At 41.9% G+C, this 24,045-nt stretch overlaps 1 protein-coding gene across 1 annotated transcript; it reads right to left on the bottom strand.

Annotated features, from left to right (window-relative positions):
• Positions 1-3,030: 3,030 nt before the first annotated feature.
• Positions 3,031-20,874, bottom strand: F2RL1 (F2R like trypsin receptor 1). The gene is made up of 2 exons (XM_010975019.3): positions 20,601-20,874; positions 3,031-11,518 (listed from the first exon to the last, which is right to left on the bottom strand). Exons 1-2 carry the CDS (start codon positions 20,680-20,682, stop codon positions 10,407-10,409), a joined length of 1,194 nt encoding a protein of 397 aa, XP_010973321.1. The 5' UTR covers positions 20,683-20,874; the 3' UTR covers positions 3,031-10,406.
• Between the last annotated feature and the right edge of the window lie 3,171 nt (positions 20,875-24,045).

Below are 24,045 nucleotides of genomic sequence, written 5' to 3'. Positions count from 1 at the left end.
CGTGTGGGTACAAAATTCTCCATAATTATGAATTTTTTTAAGTAAAAAAAAGAGATTCTGGTTTTAACTTACAGAAACTATCATTGGAATAAATAACCATCATTTCGCATTTTGCTCTGAAATTTTTTAAACTGTAAATTCTGATAATTCAGCTATATCTTAAACAAAATCTCCCATCTATAAAAATCTTTAGTTGGAGGAATTTTCCTTTCTGTCACCAGTAAGAATTAGATATAGTCCCCTCCAAGTGCCCAGGTGGCTTCTGAAAGAAACACAGAACAGAAGGCTTGGCTAAAACTGTGCTCTTGGGATTAAGTAATTAAGTCTAGCCCATGCTACATAGAAGCTCTAATTAAACCCTTTTATGTGCTGAAGTCATGCACCCCAGGCTATGTGCTGAAGCGGGAGGGAGGACCTCAGACCTGAGCCAAGACCCGATGCTGAGAATTAATCCCTCATCTGCAGGTGAGCTGGCTGGCGCCCAGGGCTCAGACTCTGAGCTATTGAGTACCAGCTGTAGGGGCTGCAGCCATGCCCTCTTATTCTCTACAGAAGAAAAGAAAGAAAGAAAAATAGAGGATTTTCTAGAACAAAGGATGTTCCAAATGGAACAGAAGTTTTCTACAACTCACCCAGAATAATTTAGGTTACCTCTCAGAGATAATACAAAGAGAAATGGGACCAGATTTCCCAAGGCTGGCACCTTTCAAGTGTCACTGCTTAAGTGGTAAAGAGTGGCAGGAGAAAAATATGCCCAAAATATAAAGTAAATAAAGAAGGAAAGACACAGTGTCATTTCTCCCAAGGTGCTCATAGCTCTGCATGATCATTACATTCAAAATTTGTGACATTTAGACTGGCAAATATTTAAGACTGCGAAAACTCTGTGTTTACAACAGTTTGGGTCAAAGACACTCACACTTCGTTGACACATGTAAATTGGTGCACATCTGAGGAGGGCAATTTATCATGATCAAAATTACACATACCCTCTGACCCAGAAATTCTACTTCTAGAAATACAGTGTATCCTAAGACACTCCCACCATCAATGTCTCCCCATCTACTGGACCATTCCCATCACCATATTCCAAAGATAACAGATCACTCTCATTGCCTCTCTTGCTTCACCTTCCTCTGCACCCTTTCACAATTAAACTTGCAGTATGGGATTATCTATCACCACTGCATTCAATTCCTTACTTCTCATTCTTTCTTGAACACACCCCATTCTGTCTTCCTATCCCCATCACACCGTGGAGACTGGTTGTCTTGTCAAGGTGACCAGTGTTTTCCATGTGGTGAGATCCAATGGTCACTTCTCTGTTCTCATCTCACTTGACCTCTCAGTAATATCCCAAACGATTGACCATTCTCTTCTTTATGCCCTTGGCTTCCCTGACAGCATATTCCCTGGCCTTTCTTCCTGCTCCAGTGGCCAGTCCTTCTCAGTCTTCTTTTACTGGCTTCTTTTCTGCTCAAAAAGTTATAAGTACCAAAGGCCTTTGTCCCAGGTCCCCTTCTCTTCATCTATTATCTTCCTTAGGATACCTCACCAAGTACTTTGCTTTAAAAGTGCTAGTGATGTGGCAAACACTCAGATCTGTTATCTCCAGCCTTGATTGCTATAAAAAGAAAAATCTAGAATCAGATATCCAAATGTCCTCCTCAACGGTTCTACTTGAATGTCGACAAGCATCTCAAACTCAAGATGTCATGGCCAAAATAGAACTCTTGACTTTCAACCTCCAAATTTGCTCACTTCTAACTATTTCACCATCATCCATGGACAATACGGTATGATCTTTGATTCTTCACATCTTTACCTTCAAAATACAGCCCAAATTAGTTCCCTTCTCTCCATATCTATCATCATCCTCATTCAAGCCAACATTATCTCTTGTTTGCGTTGCTGAAATTTCCTGCTTCCCTTTTGTCCTTCTATAATCCATATTCTGTAGTAGCCAGCGACTCTATCAGTAAAACAGCCCTATGGCATCCCGCCTAGAATGAAAGTCAAGATCCTTACTCCCTTACAAGTCCCTTCAGTTATCCAGGGCCTGCCACCCTCTCTAACCTGCTTGTTCATACTCTCCTTCCCCTCCCCCACTCCCATAAAGCTTTTGCTTGGGATCTTCCCGTGGCTGGCTCTCTTGTCCTTTATATTGCACCTTAAATTTCACCTTCTTAGAAACCTTCTCTGATAATCTAATACAATACACTCTTAGCATTTACCCTCTCTCAGAATTTACCATGATCAGATATTTTTCTTATTTTTGGTCTCTGTCCAATTAGAAAGCTAACTCAATGAGAAAAGGGATCTTGTCTATTTTGTTCTCCACAATATCCCTCACTGCTTTGAGCATGATTTGGCACATAGTACACGGTGGAAGAATGTTGAGTAAACAAGTATATAAAAACATAGAAAGATACTCACCCAAGATTGCTTGAACAGCATTACAAGCAGAGCAAAAACCTGGGAACAACCTAAAAGCTAGAGGATTCCTTAATACTAGCACATCCATACAATGGATACAACCATTTCAAATAATGAGGTCAATCTGTAAGTGCTGATATGAAATATTGTCCAAGATGTGTTCATACACATAGTGGGGCAGCCAGCCTTCATCGTGGACCCCAGTCATCCTCGATTCCTGGCATTTATGCTCTTATGTAGCCTCTTCCCAAAGTGAATTGGAGCTAGTCTGTGTGACCAGTAAAGTGCAGATGACAGTGTGTGGGACTTCTGAGGCCAGGTTCTAAAGGGCACTGCAGCTCCTCCTTGTTCTCTTGGCTCACTCACTTTGGGGGAAGCAACCTTTGTGTTATGAGGTCACTTGAGCAGGGCTGTGGAGAGGAAGTGAGGCTTCTGCCATCAGCCAGCACCAACTTGACAGCCCTGTGGGAGAGCCACACTGAAAGTGCTTCCCCCAGCCCCAGTCAAGCCTTCAGATGACTGCAGCCTCGTGAGATGCCAAGTCAGAACCACCTGGCTGAACCGCTCCTAAATTCATGACCCACAGAAACTGTGCAAGTTAGTAAATGTTTATTGTTGTTTTGAGCCATTAAGTTTTGAGGGTTGATTTTAAATAAATACAGCATACATAGGGTAACTCTTCTTTCACTTAAAAAAAAAAGCATATAGGTACGTATACTTACACAGAAAATACGTGAAAGGACTCACAAAGGGAATACCTGGGTTCTGGCATGGAGGTAGAGAAGGGATATGTCCACTTTTCAGCACATGCTCTTACCTTCTCAGATTTATTTACAAGAACCACTTATTACTTTTATAATTCTTAAAAGTTTGTTTCTTAAAGGGCTAAGCATACCAGTGTTAAGAGAGATACGCCACAATAATGGCCCTTCCTAAGTCTTCTTGTCCCTTTGTTTTCCTTGACTTTCCCCCAGTCTCAAGACCTGGCTTTAGAACAGGCTCTTCTTTAAAGGCTTTCCAGAAGCCCCAATACTTGAAGGATTGGTTGCTTGCTTTTGTTTTTGTTTTTTTGTGTTTTTTAAAAACACATTAATTTCACTGAGAATATCAACCCCAGCCCTAGAATGCTGCTACAGAAGGAATCCTGATTTAAATATTTGCACTTAATAAGGCAACAGTGTTGCAAGAACTGTGGGATAAAAGAATGAACCACTCCCACTTGCTGGGTGCCAGTGGCTTGACGAGAGGTGATGATGGAGCCCACAGGCTGTGGTTTCTGCAGGAGGAGGCGGCCCGTAACTCTGGCTGTGCCTAATTTCTCACCAATAAAGACAGATGCTGGCAAATATTCCACAGATTGACTAACAGGTAGAGGCAAAGGCAGCTCATACCCAAACCACGGAATTCGTCATACTCTCCCTCCATAAAGACAATTCCAAAGTGAGTGACTCCAATTATTTACATTTAAACAGAACCACCATCTCAGTGTGGGTCCAAGTCTTGGATAAAATGGAGAACTGGATTTCTCAAGGGTTTGGGGTTTTTTTCTTCCTTCAGAATTAGGGGTGGGGGGGAACACATGCCTTTGACAAATGTGAAATCAGAAACTGCTTTTTAAGACAACATCCAAACTCTGCAGCACAGACCCAAGATTTTAATCAGTGAGATCAGGGGACAGTATGACGAACTGTACTTCTGACTTGGTAATATAATCCAGTCCTCTCAAGGCCTCCAAGGGGTTAAATTTACAGGAAAAAAGTTGTCATCACTAAACTATGCATACTGATGAGGTTATAGCCTCAGGATTTATGAAATCTTGATAACCAGGAAATTAATTACCTCTGGAACTCCTACTCCAAACAACTGAAAGGGGTACAGGGCAGTCCCAGTAAAACTACGCCAATCAAGTCAGTGTAGCATGTGTCCCACACAGTGGGTGCAAGTCTGTATTCGCTTCCAAACTGAGAGAACCCTCTTTCAGTCAATGGGGCCAGTGGACTGCAACACATTCAAATTTTCAGATAGTTTAGAAAAATCAGACCCCAGTAAGACAGGGAAGACAGGAGCAGACAAGCACATCCAGGGCACTTCCGCGCTCCAGGCCAGAGCTGGTCTGATTCAGGCAGACCAGGGCTTTTGTGAGCTGCTCCTCAAAGGTAAAAGAAACAAAAAGGATGTGGAAAGCATTTGCTTCAGCCAACAAACATTCTTAGAATTCTGTTTCTCAAATCATTTCTCTTATACTTCTTAATGTAGGTTCACAGACTTGGTGAACGTGTTCCAAGAAAAATAACATCTTCAATAGGGTGGTGATTACATTATGATCGTCCCTGCATAGAATACTACCTGGTCACTGGAAACAATGAGGCAATCAGTATGAATTGATTTGGAAATTGACATATACATGCACATATATGTATTTACATACACATACATATTCTTATTTTAAAAGTATGACATACATTATTTTCTATAAACACATTATGATGAAAATGAGTTCCCTCTGAGAGATAAGAATGGGCCTGGATAGCAAAGGAGTACATTTTTTATTTTATGTATTTTTATTTAGTTTGATTTTTTTAAACCATCAGCATATATTATGAAAAAGACGGATAAAGAAGTGGCAAACAACTATAAGGAAACAAACTGGACAACCTAGAAGAAATGGACAAGTTTCTGGAAACATATAGTCCACCAAGACTGAATCAAGAAGACATAGACCACTTGAAGAGACTGATCACTAGAAATGAAATAGAATTAGCAATTAAAAAACCTCCCTGCAAACAAAAGTCCAGGACCAGATGGCTTCACTGGGGAATTCTATCAAACATACAAAAAAAGCTCATACCAATCCTTCCCAAACTCTTCCAAAGGATTGAAAAGGAGGGAATACTCCCAAACTCATTCTATGAAGCCACCATCACCCTGATACCAAAACCTGACAAAGACACTACCAAAAAAAGAAAATCACAGGCCAATATCGTTAATGAACATAGATGCAAAAATCCTCAACAAAATACTAGCAAACAGAATCCAACAGCACTTAAAAAGATCATACACCATGATCAAGTTGTATTCATCCCAGGGACACAAAAATGATTCAACATATGCAAATCAATCAATGTGATAAACCACATTAACAAGAAAAAGGATAGAAATCACATGATCATCTCAATAGATGCAGACAAAGCATCTGATAAAATTCAACACCCATTTATGATAAAGACTCTTACCAAAGTGGGTATACAGGGAATATATCACAACATAATAAAAGCTATTTATGACAAACCTACAGCCACCATAATTCTCAACGGTGAAAAACTGAGAGCCTTATCACTAAAATCTGGAACCAGACAAGGATGCCCACTCTCACCACTTCTATTCAACATAGTCTTGGAAGTCTTAGCCACAGCAACCAGGTAAGAAAAAGAAATAAAATGGATCCAAATTGGAAGAGAAGAGGTAAAATTGTCACTATATGTGGATGACATGATACTATATATAGAAAACTCTAAAAGCTCCACACAGAAGCTACTAAAGCTGATAAAAGAATTCAGCAAGTTAGCAGGATACAAGATTAAAAAAAAAGGAGGAGGGGAGAGAATAGCTCAAGTGATACAGCGCATGCTCAGCACACAAGAGATCCTGGGTTCAAGCCCCAGTACCCCTTCCAAGCAGAAATCAATAAATAAACTAAATTACCTCCCCCTCATTAAAAAAAAAATCAGCTGTATTTCTTTTCACTAACAATGAATTAGCAGGAAAAGAAAGTAAGGAAACATTCCCTTTTAAAACTGCATCAAAAACAATAAAACACTTAGGAATAAATCTGACCAAGGAGGTGAAAGACTTATACATGGAGAACTACAAAGCACTGATTAAGGAAATTAAAGATGACTTAAAGAAATGGAAAGATATCCCAAGCTCTTGGATTGGAAGAATCAATATCATTAAAATGACCATACTGCCCAAGGCAATCTACAGATTTAATGCCATTCCTACCAAATTACCCAGGACATTTTTCACGGAACTAAACAATCCTAAAATTTATATGGAAGCACAAAAGACCCAGAATTGCCAAAGCAATACTGAGGAAAAATAATGAAGCTGGAGGAATAACCCTCCCAGACTTCAGACAATACTACAACGCTACAGTAATCAAAATAGCTTGGTATTGGCATAAAAACAGACATATGGATCAATGGAACAGAATAGAGAGCCCAGAAATAAACCCACAGACCTATGGTCAATTAATCTTCAACAAAGGAGGCAAGAATATACAATGGAGGAAAGACAGTCTCTTCAGCAAGTCGTCTTGGGAAAACTGGATAGCATGTAAATCAATGAAGTTCGAACTCTCTCTCACACGTACACAAAAATAAACTCAAAATGGCTTTAAGACTTAAATATAAGACAAGACATGATAAATCTCTTAGAAGATAACATAGGCAAAACATTTTCTGTCATAAATCTTAGCAATGTTCTCCTAGGGCAGTCGACCCAGGCAATAGAAATAAAAGCAATTTTTTTTAAATAAATAAATAAAAGCAAAAATTAACAAATGGGACCTAATTAAACTCATAAGCTTTTGCACAGCAAAAGAAGCCATAAGCAAAACAAAATAACAATCTACAGAATGGGAGAAAATATTTGCAAATGATGTGCTGACAAAGGCTTAATTTCCAGAATATATAAACAGCTCATACAACTTAATAATAAAAAAACTAACAACCCAATCCAAAAATGGGCAGAAGACCTAAATAAGCAATTCTACAATGAAGACATACAAATGGCCAATAGGCACATGAAAAAATGCTCAATATCACTAATTATTGAGAAATGCAAATCAAAACTATAATGAGGTATCACCTCACACCAGTCAGAATGGCCATCATTCAAAAGTCCACAAATGATAAATGCTGGAGAGGGTATGGAGAAAAGGGAACCCTTCTACACTGCTGGTGGGGATATAGTTTGGTGCAGCCGTTATGGGAAACAGTATGGATATACCTCAAAAAACTAAAAATAGACTTACCATATGATCCAGCAATCCCATTTCTGGGTATATATTCTATATTCTAATTCAAAAAGATACCTGCATCCCAATGTTCATAGCAGCACTATATACAATGGTCAAGACATGGAAGCAACCTAAATGTCCATCAACAGATGACTGGATAAAGAAGTTGTAGTATATTTATACAATGGAATACTACTCAGCCATAAAAAGACTAAAATAATGCCATCTGAAGCAACATGGATGGACATGGAGAATGTCATTCTAAGTGAAGTAAGCCAGAAAGAGAAAGAAAAATAGCATATGATACCACTCATATGTGCAATCTAAAAGAAAAAGAAAGGACACTATGAAATCATCTACGAAACAGAAACAGACTCGCAGACATAGTAAACAATCTTATGGTTACCAGGGAAAGCAGGTGGGAAGGAATAAATTTGGGAGTTTGAGATTTACAACTGTTAGCCACTATAAATAAAAATAGATTTTAAAAAGTTTCTTCTATGTGGAACTATGTTCAATATCTTATAATAACCTTTAATGAAAAAGAATATGAAAATGAATATATGTATGTATATGCATGACTGGGACATTGTGCTGTACACCAGAAATTGACACATTGTAACTGACTGTACTTCAATTAAAAAAAAAAAAAGTGGCAAATACCAAAAAAAAAAAAGTTTTCTACTGGATCAGCCCATAGACCACCTTGTGAGGCCACTGTGAGCCATTTGTTTCTGTTCCCTTTGATCCTGTGTTCACCATCTTTTGCTTCCCTCCCAAAAAGAAAAATAAAGACAACCCCACAAGCCTGCTATGAGACTGAAAGCAGAGTCAGCAGGCAAGGAAGGCAGGGTGTATCTGGCACTGGAGGGAAAGTGGGCAGATCAGAACTGAAATCTCATCAGCAGTCAGAGAATAGTAATAATGCTGCAAAAAATTTATGAGTGCATGTATGTGCCAAACACTGAATCCTTATAACTCTATAAAGATAGTATAATCTTTATTTTACAGATGAGGAAAAAGAGGCAAAGAGAAGCATCTTCCCTAAGGAGACCAAAACAGAGAAATGATGGAGTTGGAATTCAGCCCTGCCTGGCAGCTCAGGGCCTGCAGTCTTGGCCACTAGGCTGTGCAGCTTCAGTACAAATTAAAACAAGAATGAAATTTTTGCCCAATCACATTGGTACCTTTTCAAAAGACTGATAGATCAGGTGTGGAAGAGCATTTCAGGACATAGGTGCAAACGTACTTTTTGGTAGAAGAATAAATTACTGAAGGCAATTTGGTCAGTGTTACCGAAACTTACATCTAACTTGTGACCTGGCCTTTCTACTTCCAGGAACTCATCCTAAAGAAATACAGAGGTGTCTGCATACAGATGTTCAATGCAGCACTCCTTTAATAGGAGCAAAAGAGAGAGAGAGAGAGAAACAATTTTAGGAGCCACAGGTAGGAAAATGACTACATTCATCACTGTACATCCAAAATATTAAATAGTCTGCAGCCTTTAAAAATGGAGGTCAAGCCAGAGACGCAGGCATGGAAAGAATTCTAAAATGTGGTTAAAGGAAAAACAGTGATCGCAGAGCACTGTGTACAGCATGGACCTATTTATGTAAAAAATAAGGTGTGAACATCACATCATTCCTTCTTAGAAGGGGAGTGATGCCATCGCTTCCCTTCTCTCTCTCCTTCCCTCAAAAACAAAAACAAAAAAGCAAAACCCACGAAGTCAGAAATGAGTCATAAAAAAGCGACATGTTATTTATAAATCAATCATACAATAAAATAATTATTTTAAAAGGTCACAAATGCAACAGTTGTATAAAGTCAACCTGGAGTCAAGTACCTCTTCAAATACATTGCAAATCACCTCTATTTTAGTGTTCCTTTCCAAAGCAGATGTGGTTCAAACCCAGTCATGGCTTTGTAATTTCGTATTTGATAGCGAGTCAATAAAGCTGACAATAAACAGTCCAACAATAATTTTTTAAAATACCGAGTGGTAAATGCTCTTCTTAGTTGTGAAAGAGTCAATTACTCAGACAGCCTGAAGATTTCACTGAAGTCAGTAAAAAATTACATGAAATTAATTGTTCCATGTTTAAAATCCTCATTGTATTTTCCTTGAAGTGATAATAATGCATACAAAAGGGCTGATAAAGAAATAATTGAAAGTCCCAGTAAGACAAGCTTCATTATAAGCTAAACATAAAAGAGACACACAGCATTCTGCTTGCTTTTCTTTTCAAAAAATACCATGGCCCCTTATTAAGTGGAAGAGCAGTACTTAGACCAGTGGTTCCCAAACTCTGGTGTGCACAAGGCTCATTAAAATGCAGGTTCCTAGACCCTGTTCCCAGACTCCGAGCTCACATTCCTGAGTCTGATGAATCTGCATTTTTAAACAAGATCCACAACGATTTTGATGAGGTGGTACAAGAACCCCAGAGACCATTCAGATTCTACTGTCCAGTCCTAACTGGCTACCAGTGGTTGGACACCTGATTCTGGACCTCTCCCTCAGCTCTCTAGTATCCTCATTATAAAGCCAGTCAATTGGACTGATCATCTCTGAGGGCCCTTAAGCTCTAACAAGGCTGTGACTGACCCCAGATGTAAAAGAAATGTAGTTTCAGCTAAGAACTTAGTCTTCATGCCAAGACTAGTTTTTGTAAATCACTGAGTTTCTGTCTTTTCCTTCTGAAAAGTCTGCTTCTGTCAGTTTCACTTCTGGGAGCACCTGAGTAGAGGAATTCTGAAACTGACTTCTCTGTTAATTTGGGGCACTTTCCTTATGCAAACAGGGAAGCTCCCAGCAATCCTGAGAGGCACTGCAAATACATGGTATGTGTTGAGACCTCTGGTTAGAGAACACCATTAACATCCCTGTAACGTTGAGCAGGCTCCAAATCCTCCAGCACAACTTCCGTTGGAAGACCTGGAAAACTCAATAGGAGGTTTTAACACTTGTTGAACTTGAAGAGTAAGAGCTGGATTTCCTAGAGAATTTCTTTGATGTGATGGATACTTGCATCCGCTTTACGGTACGGACACTCCTGCAAAGAAGGGCATTCTTTGCATGATCCCTGAAGTCTTGTGAAACGAAGTAATAGACAAAAGGGTCAATGCAGCTGTTGAGGGTGGAGAGGCAGAGGGCGACGATGTACAGGGCGTAGACATGGCTCTGGCCCCAGTTTTTAATCAGGAAGTAGTGCACCACGAGCAGAAGGTTGCTGGGAGTGAAACAGATGAGGTACATGGCCAGGACAGTGATGATGAGCTTGATGGCCCTCTGCCTCTTCTTTCCCGAGTTTTCATCCATGGTGGAAGACCGGAGTGTCCTGATCATCAGCACATAAGCAGAGGCTGTGAGGAAGGCGGGGAACAGAAAGACTCCAATGGCCAAAGAGAGGAAGTAATTGAACATGTCCCCCACCAACACCTCCTCAGGCAGAACATCATGACAGGTGGTGATGTTAAGGGCGGGGATGTTGATGGTCTGCTTCACCACGTACAAGGGGATGGTCACCAGCAGGATCAGGAGCCATATTCCCAGAGAGACACCGATGGCAATGTTTGCCTTCTTCCTGGGGTGCACCATGGGGTTCACGATGACCCAGTACCTCTGTACGCTGAGGCAGGTCATGAAGAGGATGGAACAGTACATGTTGCCATAGAAAAAGCCAATGAGGACCTTGCAAAGAGATTCCCCGTAAATCCAGTTGTTGCCATGTATGTGGTAGGCGATCTTCAGAGGGAACCAGATAACAGAGAGGAGGTCTGCCAAGGCCAGATTGGCCATGTAAATCACAGCGGGGTGCTTCTTCTTTGTTCGGAAAAGAAAGACCCACAGGGCCATGCCATTACTTGGCAAACCGACCACAAATACGATCGTGTAGACAATGGGGAGAAAGACAGTGGTCAGTTTGCCAGTGAGGACGGAGGTAGAAAACTCATCCACGGAGAAGCCAGGTACCACCGTCACTCCTTTCCCTGAGATGTGAGGTGGGCTATCAGCCTTACCAATGAGACTTCTTCCTTTAGAGGGTCTACTGGTTCCTGTATGAGAAAGGCAAGGCAGACAAGGGTCATTACAGAAATCAGCAGGAATGCTGGTTTGTACAAATGAAAGTATGTTATTTTCTTCTTTTATTTTTTTCTTTACAACCAGTATTTTTTTTAATTGGAGGGCTGTCAAATATATCTGGAATATAACATTGATTTCTATGCATCTCAAAAAAACTGACAGTATTTCCACTTCTTTTTACAAGCTGTCCACACTCATGAGTTCTTAACTGTTCTTCTAATGGCCATCTGTGTTTCTCTGGCCGCAAGACAGGATCTATTCCTGAGCCCAAAGTCCAACCAGTGAGATTCCCAGGAGAACAAGAGATAATCCCTCTCCAGCCACAAGGACAGCCTCCATGGGCAGGGATGCGCCACTCCTGTGTGGGCTCCATGGAGACCTCCCCACGACTGCCAGCTGGCAGGCCAGCCTTCTGGCCTCCAGGTCACTAACAGTGGGTACACTATCTGTGTTCAGACAAAGTTGTATTCTGACTTTCAAGCAAGTAACAGGTAAGCTTTAACAACTTCTACTCTCATCCCTGTATCATGAATGCAAATTTACAAACCACAAAAGTGTGGCATAGCCCCCTCCTGCCCCAGCCAAGTGCTCGTGGACCAGCAGAGGAAAATGGAGGGACAATCTGAGGACACGGCAGGAACTTAGTTTAATCTAGGGGAACAGTAGCCCTTCACCACGGCCTCACAGTATCCAGGGAGGAGGTTAAACCTGCTCACGAGTATATCTGATAATTTGTACGCTGAGTTATCATTTTTTCCTCTTCCACCTTTGCACCCATGTTCAGCAAGATGATTCATTACTATGAAGGCTTCCCTATTAAGAATTAACAGTGAGGGGAAGGGTAATAGCTCAGTGGTAGAGCATGTACTTCGCATGCATGAGGTCCTGGGTTCACTCCCCTGTATCTCCATTAAAAAAAAAAATTAACAGTGGTTACTGTGGGTAGAGGATGACAGGGTGTGCAGATCAATACTTCACTTTTCATGTAGTGGAATGGGTAGCCCCCCAAATCCAACCCCCTAGAATCTGTGATCATTGACCTTATTTAGAAAAAAGGTTTTTCTAGATGTTATAAGGATCTTGAGATGAAGTGATCACCCTGGATTATCCAGGTGGGCCCTAAATCCAGTGACAAGTGTCTTTATAAGAGAAAGGCAGAGGGAGATTTAAGAGAGAAGGAAAAGACAGAAAGGAGAAAGCAATGTGAAAATGGAGGCAGAGACTGGAGTAACACCAAGGAACAAGCCAGGGAATGCCGAGAAATGCCAACAGCCACCAGAAGCTGGAGGAGGCAAAGGACGGATTCTCCCCCAGAGCCTTCAGATGTGCCCGCACCTTGATTTCAGACGTCTGATCTCCAGAACCGTGAGAGAATAAACTCCTACTGTCTGAAAACAGCAGCTTGTGGCCACTTGTTCTGGCAGCCCCCCGAGTTAAAACACTTAGGACAGACCCATCTCGTCCCAGTTTCTTTTATAATTGTTTTACAAGAGCATACATTATTTTAAATTAAAAAAATAAAATAACATTCCCACATATGACCGTGTTCGTCAAAACTTGGCTATAACGCATGGTAAGAAATATATTCTGTATGGTAACCCAGTTCCAGTACATATAACCATAACGGGAAAAGTTTCACAAAATCGTAATTACCCTTATTATGCAGGGTACACATTAAGACTTTCCATTGTCTTCCACTCCATTCTATAAAAAGCCAGTCAACACCTTCTACATTGACTTCATGACCCACTTAACATGTTTTTCAAAGCCACTAAGCAGAGTGACCTATTTTGATCCCCAAGGGAACAGTAACAACATATCTATAGACATGAAATATCTGTGGAACTCGCTCTGGAAATCAAAATAGCAAAGCCCCTGCATGAGAGTATAGGATTCTTTAATTCTAGGGCTGTCATAATTCCTTTAGCATCCCCACAGCCCCTGGCCTCACCCTGGACCCACACCAGGTGTTCAGCACACCTGGGATGGATGGAAAATCTCAGTGAGCCACACTGAAGAGGGACATGAGGGAGAATCACTATGCCCCGCGCTCCTGATCCTTTCTTTAGAGCTCTAGCCTGGCCCAGTTAGTGCCCAAACCACACACAGACAGCAGCAGGGGACTGCAGGAGGACCGCTCTACAAAATAAGACCACCTTAATACACAAGCACCAACGCTTAATAAGGGCTCATCTCATGTGTCCTGCATTGATTTCAACACTGCATGTATTAACTTACTTCACCTTCACAGCAACCTGATGAGCAGGCACTATTAAGAGCCTCATTTTCTAGATGCACAAAACGAAGCACAAAAAAGTTGAGTAACTTTCCCAAGGTTGAAGAGTTGCTAGGTAGGAGAGTCAGGATTCACGCCCAGGCAGCCCATTTCCAGAATCCCCAGTTCTAACCTCTGTATCCCACTGCCCATCTCTGCGGCCCTGACCTGAGGTTACACGCTAGAGTCCACTGAGATTGACCTAACCTGTGCGGTGGATTCCACACATGTGTTCTCAAATGGAAATTTTTTTTTTAATTGAAGTACAGTCAGTTACAATGTGTCAATTTCCAGTGCACAGCACAATGTCCCAGCCATGCATAGACATACTTATGTTCGTCAACAGAAAATATTAAATGTCCAATTTTACCATTTAAAAACTCCCCTCTTGGAATCAGCCCCTCCTCCAATAACTTATACATTTATTTGTATTAATAGTAACACATTCTGGAAAGCTTTCAGAAGTGTGAGAGAATCCTATAAATTCTCCATTGGTCTGAAAAGCGTTCACCAGCTCTCCAGAGAGACTGGACACTGGACCCGTGTTCTGAGGACTCATCCATTCAAAGGGCTGGGACATCTGCCCCAGAAATAGCCTACCAGAGATCAAAGCAATGAATTAGGCTGCATTTCTGCAGAAAGGAGGCACCAACATTTTCTAATTTCTAATTAACGCTTTTTCCCTTAGTACCAAAAAAAAAGTTACATAACTTGCTCTATGAAAGGGAAGAAAATGTAAGCATTCATTGTCCATAGTGACTCACATGACAAAAATGATAACCAGAGGGGTGGGTATAGCTCAGTGGTAGAGGGCATGCTCAGTATACACGAGGTCCTGGGTTCGATGCCCAATACCTCCATTAAAAAAAAAAAATAGATAACCAGACTTTATTTGCCTCCTAGGAGAAGAAGCACCTGTGAAGTTACCTTGCAAAAAACAAACTCGAATCTCAACAAGCTTCTCAATCCAACTGTCAAATTGATTGAAATAAAGGGGACAACAGGACATGTTAAATAACACAAGAATGTAGTCAGCAAAATCCAGGCTGTAGAAATTGCTGCAAGACAAGGACCTCATTTCTTCAAGATATAAATTAGAAGGCAAAGAATAAAATAATAAAGAGCTGTGGAGGTGGGACTTGCAGATTAAAAGATTTAAAAGATGATATCATTATTTTTAAATTCTTTTGATGTTGATAGTCTTGTAAAGTTCATGTTTTTCCCTTTCTAGGGCTAGATGAGATTTACTTGTCTGTTGTATGAAAAACTGATGATCAGGAAAAGCTCTTCATTTTGTGGACATGGAAAGAAAACAAATACTAAGATGGATTATATTTTTAATTCTATAAATAAATTTCTGAACCAGTATCAAATCTAGATTAATGCATCCATAAGATTCAAGCCATTTCTATTTAATCATTTCACTACCCTAGTGTCATAACCTGTTAACCAGTATATTATTTCCTAGCTCTGAAACTTGTTTTTTGATTATCCAGCCTTGAAATTAAATAATTTTGAATAACAATAAAAAAGACAGTATCAAACTTAATATGTGGACCCTATTTGGATGCTGATTCAAATAAACTATTAAAATACAATTGATGACATTTATGAGACAATTAGAAATTTGAACACTATTTGATTGTTTTACACAATTTTTGTCAGTGGTTATTATGTGGTTGTTTGAAAAAGAAATAACCAACTTTTATGAATACATCCTGAAATATTTTAAGATGAAATTATATCTGGATTTATTTCAAGACTGGACCCCTCCGACACTGTTGGGGGGATGTAAAGTGGTACAGTCACTGTGGGGCACAATCTGGAAGTTCCTTAGATGGCTCACCACAGAGTGGCCGTATGACTCAGCAATTCCTACTCCGAAGTACATACTCAGAAGAAAGGGAAACATGTGCCCACAGTACCTGTACAGGAATGTTCATAGCAGCATTATCCATAAGAGCCCCAAAGTAGAAATAACTCAAATGTCTACCAACTGATGCATGGATAAATAAAATGTGGTTTAGGCATACAATTGGTTATTTAGCAATAAAAGGAAATGAAGTACTGACACATGCCGCAACATGGATGAACCTTGAAATGATTATGCTTCTGAAAGAAGCCAGTCACAAAGGAATATGTACTGTATGATTCCATTTATAACAAATGTCCTGAATAGGCAGATCCATAGACAAAAAGTAGATGAGTGGTTGCCAGGAGCTGGGGAATGGGGCAATTGGGAGGTGACGGCTAAGGGGTGGGGTGTTCTTATGGGGTAATAAAAATATTCTAAAGTTGATTTTGGCGCTGAATAGATAACTCTGTGAATATTATAAAAATGATTGACTGGTAGACTTTAAATAGGTGAATTGTTTGGTATGCAAATTATATGTAAATAAAGCAGTTAAAAATGAACACAGGACAAAGGGCAGGAAATAGGCTAGGGCACAACTATTAAAGCTGAGTGAGGGCTTCGAGGGAGTCCTTATAATAGTCTGTTCTCTTAGGTCTAAAGTTTTCCATAAAAACAAACACATACCAGCTCAGGAAGGTTCATGTAGAGAGGCATCCAAATCTGTTTTAGGTAACAATACTATAATAAAAAGAGGAGAAGAGCCAGACATACTAAAAAAAGAAAGATGGGCAAGGATTCAAAGAGAGAAAGAAAAATTTCGTGAAAATATTCCAACACCCAACCTTGAATGGGCTCAATTTAAAATACCATTCATATCAGCTGTGTTGTTCACTGTACCAGTCCCAGAGCGCACAACCAGCACGCTGCTTGTTATAACACTGGTAAATGTCGAGATGCTGCCGAAAGGTTCCTGAAGCCCTTTCTGCTCAGTACATAGACTTTTACCTCATCCGGTGTGCTGCACCACTCACCAAAACTCACAGAACTTGTCTGGAACTGATGCTACCCCAGTTCCCAACTCAATAAGCCAGATAAAATCATGTCTAGTTTAGAGTGAAGAAATTTAATGTACATATGAAATTTAAGCACATATAAAGTATCTGGCTACAAAAGCACCCCCATTTGGGGGCTATAATCAACAATACTTGCCCAAGTATGCAAGAATACAAACCCACAGATGCTCAAGGCAGCAGCCCCCACCCCAATTACAAACAAACAGGAAATGAGCAATGTTCCTCAGCCCCCATTCCTAACTTAGCATATCCCCAGCACAGTCTCTAGCATTAGTAGTAGACACTACACTATCCAATAAATATTGAAATGGAAAGACAGCCACAATATACTGCCACTTGAAAAAAGCAGTTGGCAGAATAATATGCTTCCATTACTAATAATAAAATTATAATTTGTTTGCAAATCTGAGGTCTAGAAAAATACCCACTAAACTATAAACACCTCTGGAGAGGGGAGAACTTACTTTTTTTTATGTCACACGTCTCTATATTGTTCCGATTGCATTTTCAAAGAACTGTAAATTGGTACAATCTATTTGGAGAGCATTTTGGCAAAACATCAAAATTTTAAGTGTGCTTGCCCTATGGTCCATCATTTTATTGCTAGGAATAAATATTGCTAGCACAAAAATACTGTATTACAAGAATATTTACTAGAATATTATTTATCATCCTAACACAAAAATGCTAGTCTCAATGTCCACCAAAAAACAAAAAAGGCTTGTTCGATAACTTATGGCATTTATACAACGAGTAATATTTTCCCTATGAAAGTATGGACCGATTTTTCCATACTGACCATGAATAGATCTACCAGGTTAAAAAAAAATTGCAGGACAGAATTTATAGTATTAGCCTTCTATTGTTATGAAATATATGTATTTGTGCACAGAGAAGTCTGTTGAGAGAGGAGAGAACAGGGGCTGTTCAGTTTTTTTAACCCTTCTGATTTGTACAATTTTCGGGTTAAAAAAATGGAAGTAAAATTTTTAACTTTAAAAACACTACTTGTTCTTTGTTATATTAAGCATCGTTCTGGGGCCCACCCTCCCTACCAAACCAAGTCCAGAGCAGCTACTGTATCTGAGTTAACTCTCCTCTTGTGCCCTTTATCCCCTCACCCCAGATTTCTTCTGCTCTCGACCTTTGGGAGCACAGATTGAAAAATAAAAAGCTCCAATTGCCGGCATCCCTCCCTAGGTACATTTTAGGCCATTTTCATGTGTTCTCTGAGGAGGAACTGTTTCCCTCTCAACACCTGCCCACCTAATAAAACCCTACGAAAGTCAAACACAGACTTCACTAAAGAATCACCCATCAAGGTTAATTAGTAACTACGGGGCCAGCGAGGGCACCAAACACAAATTTAAAGTCCCATCTTCAGGTTCATTACAGTGTTCTCTCTTATTACAAAACACTGGAAATATCCCACGTGTCCATCAACAGAGGGCCAATTAAACATTACATCATCTGCTAACATTTTAGAGTCATTAAAAATGTTTTATATTTACGGACATGCTACTGATGTTTATATAAACACATACTTGTACAAAACATTTCTGTATTTGTGAATACATCTTTATGCATTCTGCCTGAAAGCATGGGAAAGACTAGAAACCAAAATGTTAGCAGTACTTTGGGTACTGAGGGCGTTTTAATTAACATCACCCCCTTTTTTCGGGTTCATTTTTCCCCTCCAATGATCACATGTGACTTGTATAACTAAAAACCAATTACAAAGAGAACACGAGTTTCCGTCTCCAGGAGGAAAACGGGAATGACGAGCTTATCAGGACTTACCAGGTCTGTGACAAAAGTGGGAAGAAAGAAATGCCTGAGAGAAGCCAACTTAAATGCCCAACTGCCATCACCAGGTCACTCTGGGCAACTCACTTCACTTAGTTCTTCACTATTTATTGAGGTCCTGTAGGGAATGAGACTGTGCTGGACCGTGGCAACGGAGGTACCACTAGGGTCCCTGGCCTCCTGGAGTATATGATCCAGTGGGGCAAAGATTAAACATATTTACACAAATAACTATCAATGACTGTTGTGACAGGAAAGAAAGCAGGGGCCTGGCGGACTGTTTTCCTTGCCACTCCCCCCAGTTCAGTGGGCCCCATCTGTAAAATGAGAAGGATGTGCTCTAGGCTGAGTTCCCTTCCACAAAGCAGTCTTATGTGGGTAAGGCCTTTGGGAAGAAAAATCAAACCAACTATCTGTCCTGCAGCCAACTGAGGAGCACACAAGAGGGTCAAAATCAAGGAGGTGAACAGACAGCACTCAGGGGCAGAAACACTGGTGATGCCTTATTTCTTGTTCAAAATCAATTTAGTTTCAAGCTAGGAGGAAAGCTCCATCTGCCTCAAGTCTCTGTTACTTAGCTGACCCTTTAGGAAAGTTACCCTGCAAAAGAATAAAAGTATGTGGAGGAGAAAAACAAACAACAACAACAAAGAAAAAAACAAAGTGCAATATTAAATAGTTCTGGTTAACAAGTATCTTGATTTTGTTGTTAAATTAGGTCCACATTATACTCCGGGAATCCCCCCAGCCCCTCACTTTGTAAACAAGAACAAGCCAAACACTCGGGCAAGCTTCCTGTAGGAACCATATGAATCATCAACATCCACATATTTTTTTAAAAATGTTTGCGCATACTAAGCTTCGTTCCTAAATCTTAAGTTTATGACTTTAAAAGACAAAGAGAAACGGACATGTGTTCATCACAGTTTCAGTACTTCCTGGAAATAAATAAATGCCTTTATTCTGAAGCTGACAATAAAGTGTACCAGTGGTGCAGTTTTCAAGCATCCACTATAACACCCCTTTTCTGTAACTCCGGAAGGAAAAGAATCACATTCTACAATCTAATTCAAATCCACAATGATCTGCTCTATTACAATGTATTTATGAAGAGGATAAAAGTGAGAAACTGCCTTTTACAACAGGTCTGCAAATTTCGCAGGGAAGTTCAAAACTCCCTTTTAAGGCAACCCTGGCTACCACAAACAGTGGGGCGTCCGTTAGCATCACAGTTGGGCGATACCAGGCCAGACAGCGCCCACGCCCTCAGAAGCCTGCTCAGCCCGGGAGATTCCACCCCCAGCCGGACAAGTTCGAGCACACCCGTCGCAGAACACCTAGGGCAGCACACCCGGCGCATCCGGCCGTGGCGCACAATGTGGCACCGAAGTATCGGGAAACCCAGGGCCGTAAAGTCACTTGGTCGAATGTAAGGCAAGGTCCAAGAGGTTTCATTTGTTAATCTGCTCAATTGGCCTAAAACTCAATGAGCACTAGTCACCTCGAGAAACCAGCAGAGTCCGGCTCTGACTTCCATGCTCGGGCCATCCACTGTGCCAGAGGAGCTGTGGGCCGACCCCAAAGAGCTGGCTCCGAAAAGCGAGGGAGAAAGTTCCCAGGCCCCGAGCTCCCACCTACTCCACCTCCCTGAGCCGTCAACTCGCTTCCTCCGCGGGTCCCGCAGCACCAGCCCGGAGTCTCAAGAGTATGCGAAATGCACCTTAATGACTTGCGTTTGCAAAGAAAACCCTGGGGGCGGAGAGGCTAAGCCCTCTGGGTAGTCTGTAGATACGAGCACTCCTTCCCCTTCCTTTCCCCTCCGCAGACTACAGCCTTTCGCGATTGTCCCAGCTGGCTGCTCCCCTGGCGCAGGGATTCCCCCGTCAAATCAGCCGAGAGGAAGCTGTGGGATACGGAGAAGTGGTGGGGGGCGCTGCAGAGCACCTTTCGCGCACCTGCCCTGCTTCCACCGCCTGCCCTGCTTCCACCGCCTGCCCACCACCCGCTCGTTAGCGGCACCAGCCCTCCTTAACCAAGTGTCTCACCTAGGACAGTGCGATTGCAGGAGGCAGAGGCCGCCAGCAGGATGGCGACCCCCAGCAGCCACGCCGCGCTCAAGCTTCTCATCCTTCCAGCAGCCCCGACGCCGGGAGGACGGAGAGTTTGCCGCCACCGATTCGAAACTCAGAGTCCCACTCGCCGAGCGGAGAGAAAGCCACCCTCTCACCTGCCCCTAATTGGAGCCTCTGCGCGCGCCTTCCAGGAGCTGGATAAGTTTCAGTGAAACCCAAGCCGCTCGGCGCACCTGTGCGAGGCCACGCCCCGGGGCCGGAACGTGCAGCTCCGCCGCGCCGTTCGAACGCCCGGCGCCGCAGCCCCGCCCCCGCCCACCTGGCCGTGCGCTACGGCCCCGCCTCCGCGGCCTGAGGTGCCAGCCGTGAAGTAGCTGTATTGGAATGCAAAGGGCTGGAACTCTCCGATCGCGGGATCACCCAGGCCTGGGCAACGCCTAAAACTACATTTAACCTTTAATTACTCCCAGGGAGCCAGCGTTTCCACCCCGCTTCCTCCCCTTTCCTAAATGGCAAAAAGCCAAGACCCGAGCTCACTGAAAATATCGTTCCGTTGGTAACTGGGGGAGTCTTCCCAGTGTCATGGGCACTGTGGGATGAGGGGGGAGTTTCTAATCTGATTGGCAAGGGGACGGCTGAGGACACCCACGAAAGCGATGGGGAGCCGGAAGGGGGTCAGGGAACTGGGATTAGGTTTCTGCTTTGCTGTTAACTAGCTGTGGCCCTAATAAACCTCTCACCCCCTTCTAGGCCCATTTTCCAGTCTGCACGGGGAAGCAGGGGCGAGGAAACAGTTGTAACAGCTACTTTGAGTGCCTTGTGAAAAATGATTCTGGTTTAATCCCAGAAAAACCCAAGCAATAAGTAGGATTACTATTCCCATTTGACAGACGAGGAAATAGAGTTTAGAAAGGTTGGATAAATTGCCCACAGTCACTAGACACAGTTTGTAAATGTCCATCACGTGTAAAACTGAGTCTGTGACTCTCACTTCCATCTGTTAATCACTGAACTATAAATGCTTCCACCGGTCCTTTCCACATTGGCATCCCATAGTCCAAAATATAAGCAGTGTGTATGTATGTGGAAAAATATAAGAGTGGGTGGGGAGAGGAGTGTAAGATTGCTGATAAGTGCAAAGGGCCTTCATCATACTTTTTACTTGCTTTACGGTTATCTATTTAAACTCTTGGGTAGTGGAGGAGCAGAAAAGAGAAACCTGAGTGCTGTATTGAGATATTTAAAGGATTAGCGTGTAGAAGAGGATTAGACATGTTTTGAGTAGTTCCAGAGAGCAGAAATGGGTAGAAGTTGCAATGGGGGGGCTGATCTGGGCTCAATGTAGGAAGAGATTTCTAACAAGTCCCACTGGTTCCAGTCCCAGTGGCTTACTGGTGAGGTTAAGACCCTGGTCACTATAGAGCTTGCTGCAAAGGGCCAGGCATCTGCCTGGCAGGTTGGAGAGGAAGTTCCCTCCCAGGATCAGGGGCCACGTCGGGTGAGCCCAGGTAGTCTCTTGAGGGCCTGAGCCCTGAGAGTCCATGATTCTTCCTAGAAGACCAAAGTTTGGTGAGTCAGTTGCCAGTAACCATCATTAATTGTTGAACAACCATAAACTGAATGGCCATCTTCTTGGGCCTGTGAGTTTCTAGGATGGTGCTTACATCTGGTTAAGGGCCCATGTCCTGTAGGTTACCTCTCAGGGCCACATATCTTAGCCTATGCCCTCTTTTCCTCCCAGGAAAAGGTGACTCTGGAAGCAGCATCAGGGACTTCCCCATCCTGTCCAGGAGACAGTTCTGATAGGGATCAGGACACGCCTGAGGGTCTTTCTCTAAGGAAGAGATTCAGTCCTATGATTTGAATCTCTGTGATATCCCGTCAGTCTTTCCGAGCCTCCATTTCATGATCTGCAATGTATTACTCTTATATTTATGATCTGCAATGTATTACTCTTATATCTATGATCTGCTGGTTGTGAAGATTCATTTTGTTCAGTGTCCATAAAGTGCTTCTTAACACAGCTCTTGGTCTCTAGGAAATACTCTAGAAACAGTAGCTACCAGAAAATGACCACCTCAAGGGAGAATCTTCCTCTTTTCAGAGAACAATGCATCCAGGTCCAGCTATTTTCAACTTGAATTTTCATTAGTATTTTATAGAACTACGCTTTGAATCCTCAAAATTCCCAAGAAGATATTTTATTGAACAATGCTATGAGTTAATTATCTCAAGAATGTGGTTTCTTCCAGCAGCCTGACTACATTCATTTGAGTCAGTTTGCAGATGTTTTCTCAGGACTTGGGGGTGAGAGGATTTGTTTTTTTAATTTCAGTGACTCCTTTGCCCTGAAGGGCTTGGGCAGCTTTATGACTTTGTGGAAGAGTACAGAGAAATAACCACAGGCACTGCCAGGCTGCCTGGCTTTCAGGGATTGGGAACTTTGTGCAGTTTCCCACCCACTACAACTCTAAGGAAAACAAGGTAGGAACTAGGGGAGGCCAAACATGGAGGGAAACGCCATTTCATTCAATCATTTTTACAATTCTACATTTATCAAAACTCTGAAGAAGCAAAGACATAATCCCTGTACTCTTGGGTCCCTGTCAAACATAGATGGAGGAAATGTTACATTCATTCACTCACTCGCTCATAGAGCGAACACTCTGGACAAGGTTAGGGGTGAACTTTGCACGGTAAATCCTTTGGTCAATTCTCAGTCTTCATGTTACTCAACCTGACAGTGGAATTTGGCACAACTGACCTGTCTCTCCTTCTTGAATGCCACGTTCACTTGGCCTCCTGGACCACTCTTGTCTTGATTCTCCTCCTACCTCAGTTCTACACTCTGGAGCAACCCCAGGTTTGTCCCTGGACTTCTTTTCAATATACGCACATTTCCTTTGGTGAGTTAATCCAGTTCTGTGGTTTTAAATACCATCTTTTTGCTGATGACTCCCAAATTTGTTTTCTCAGATTTCTCCACTCCAGACACATATCATATCCATCCAGCTACTCAACATCTCTACTTGGACTGTAGACACATCAAGCATAAGTTCAAAACTAAATTCCTCATCCAACCCACCCCTCTCACAGCTTTTCCTTCTCCTTAAATTGCAACTCTGTCCCTTGAGTTGCTCAGATCAAAAATCCTGGAGTTATCTGTGACTTTTTTCTCTTATATTCCACATCTGACCCATTAGGGAAAACTACCTTGAAAATATATCCAAAGTACCACCCTGGTGCAAGTTACCATTTCCTTTCACTTAGATTATTAGAATAGCCTTGTGATCTGTCTCCCTCTTTCTACCCATAACCCTCTACACAGTCTTCTCTCAACACAGCAGTCAGAATGAACCTGTTAAACTGTGCATCAGTTCAGATCACTTCCTTATTTAAAATACTGAAGTAGCTCCCC

Source organism: Camelus dromedarius, chromosome 3, assembly GCF_036321535.1.
Source record: "Camelus dromedarius isolate mCamDro1 chromosome 3, mCamDro1.pat, whole genome shotgun sequence".
Classification (NCBI taxonomy): Eukaryota; Metazoa; Chordata; class Mammalia; order Artiodactyla; family Camelidae; genus Camelus; species Camelus dromedarius.
Note: the sequence above shows the minus strand (reverse complement) of the source record. Positions and strands in the feature narration are given on the sequence as shown.

Bases quoted from the DNA above. Each gene is read 5' to 3' on its own strand.
- F2RL1 (XM_010975019.3), bottom strand. From the start codon at position 20,682: ATGAGAAGCTTGAGCGCGGCGTGGCTGCTGGGGGTCGCCATCCTGCTG. The intron at 11,519-20,600 runs GTGAGACACTTG...TTTCTCATACAG, and splicing joins CTGCAATCGCACTGTCCTAG to GAACCAGTAGACCCTCTAAA.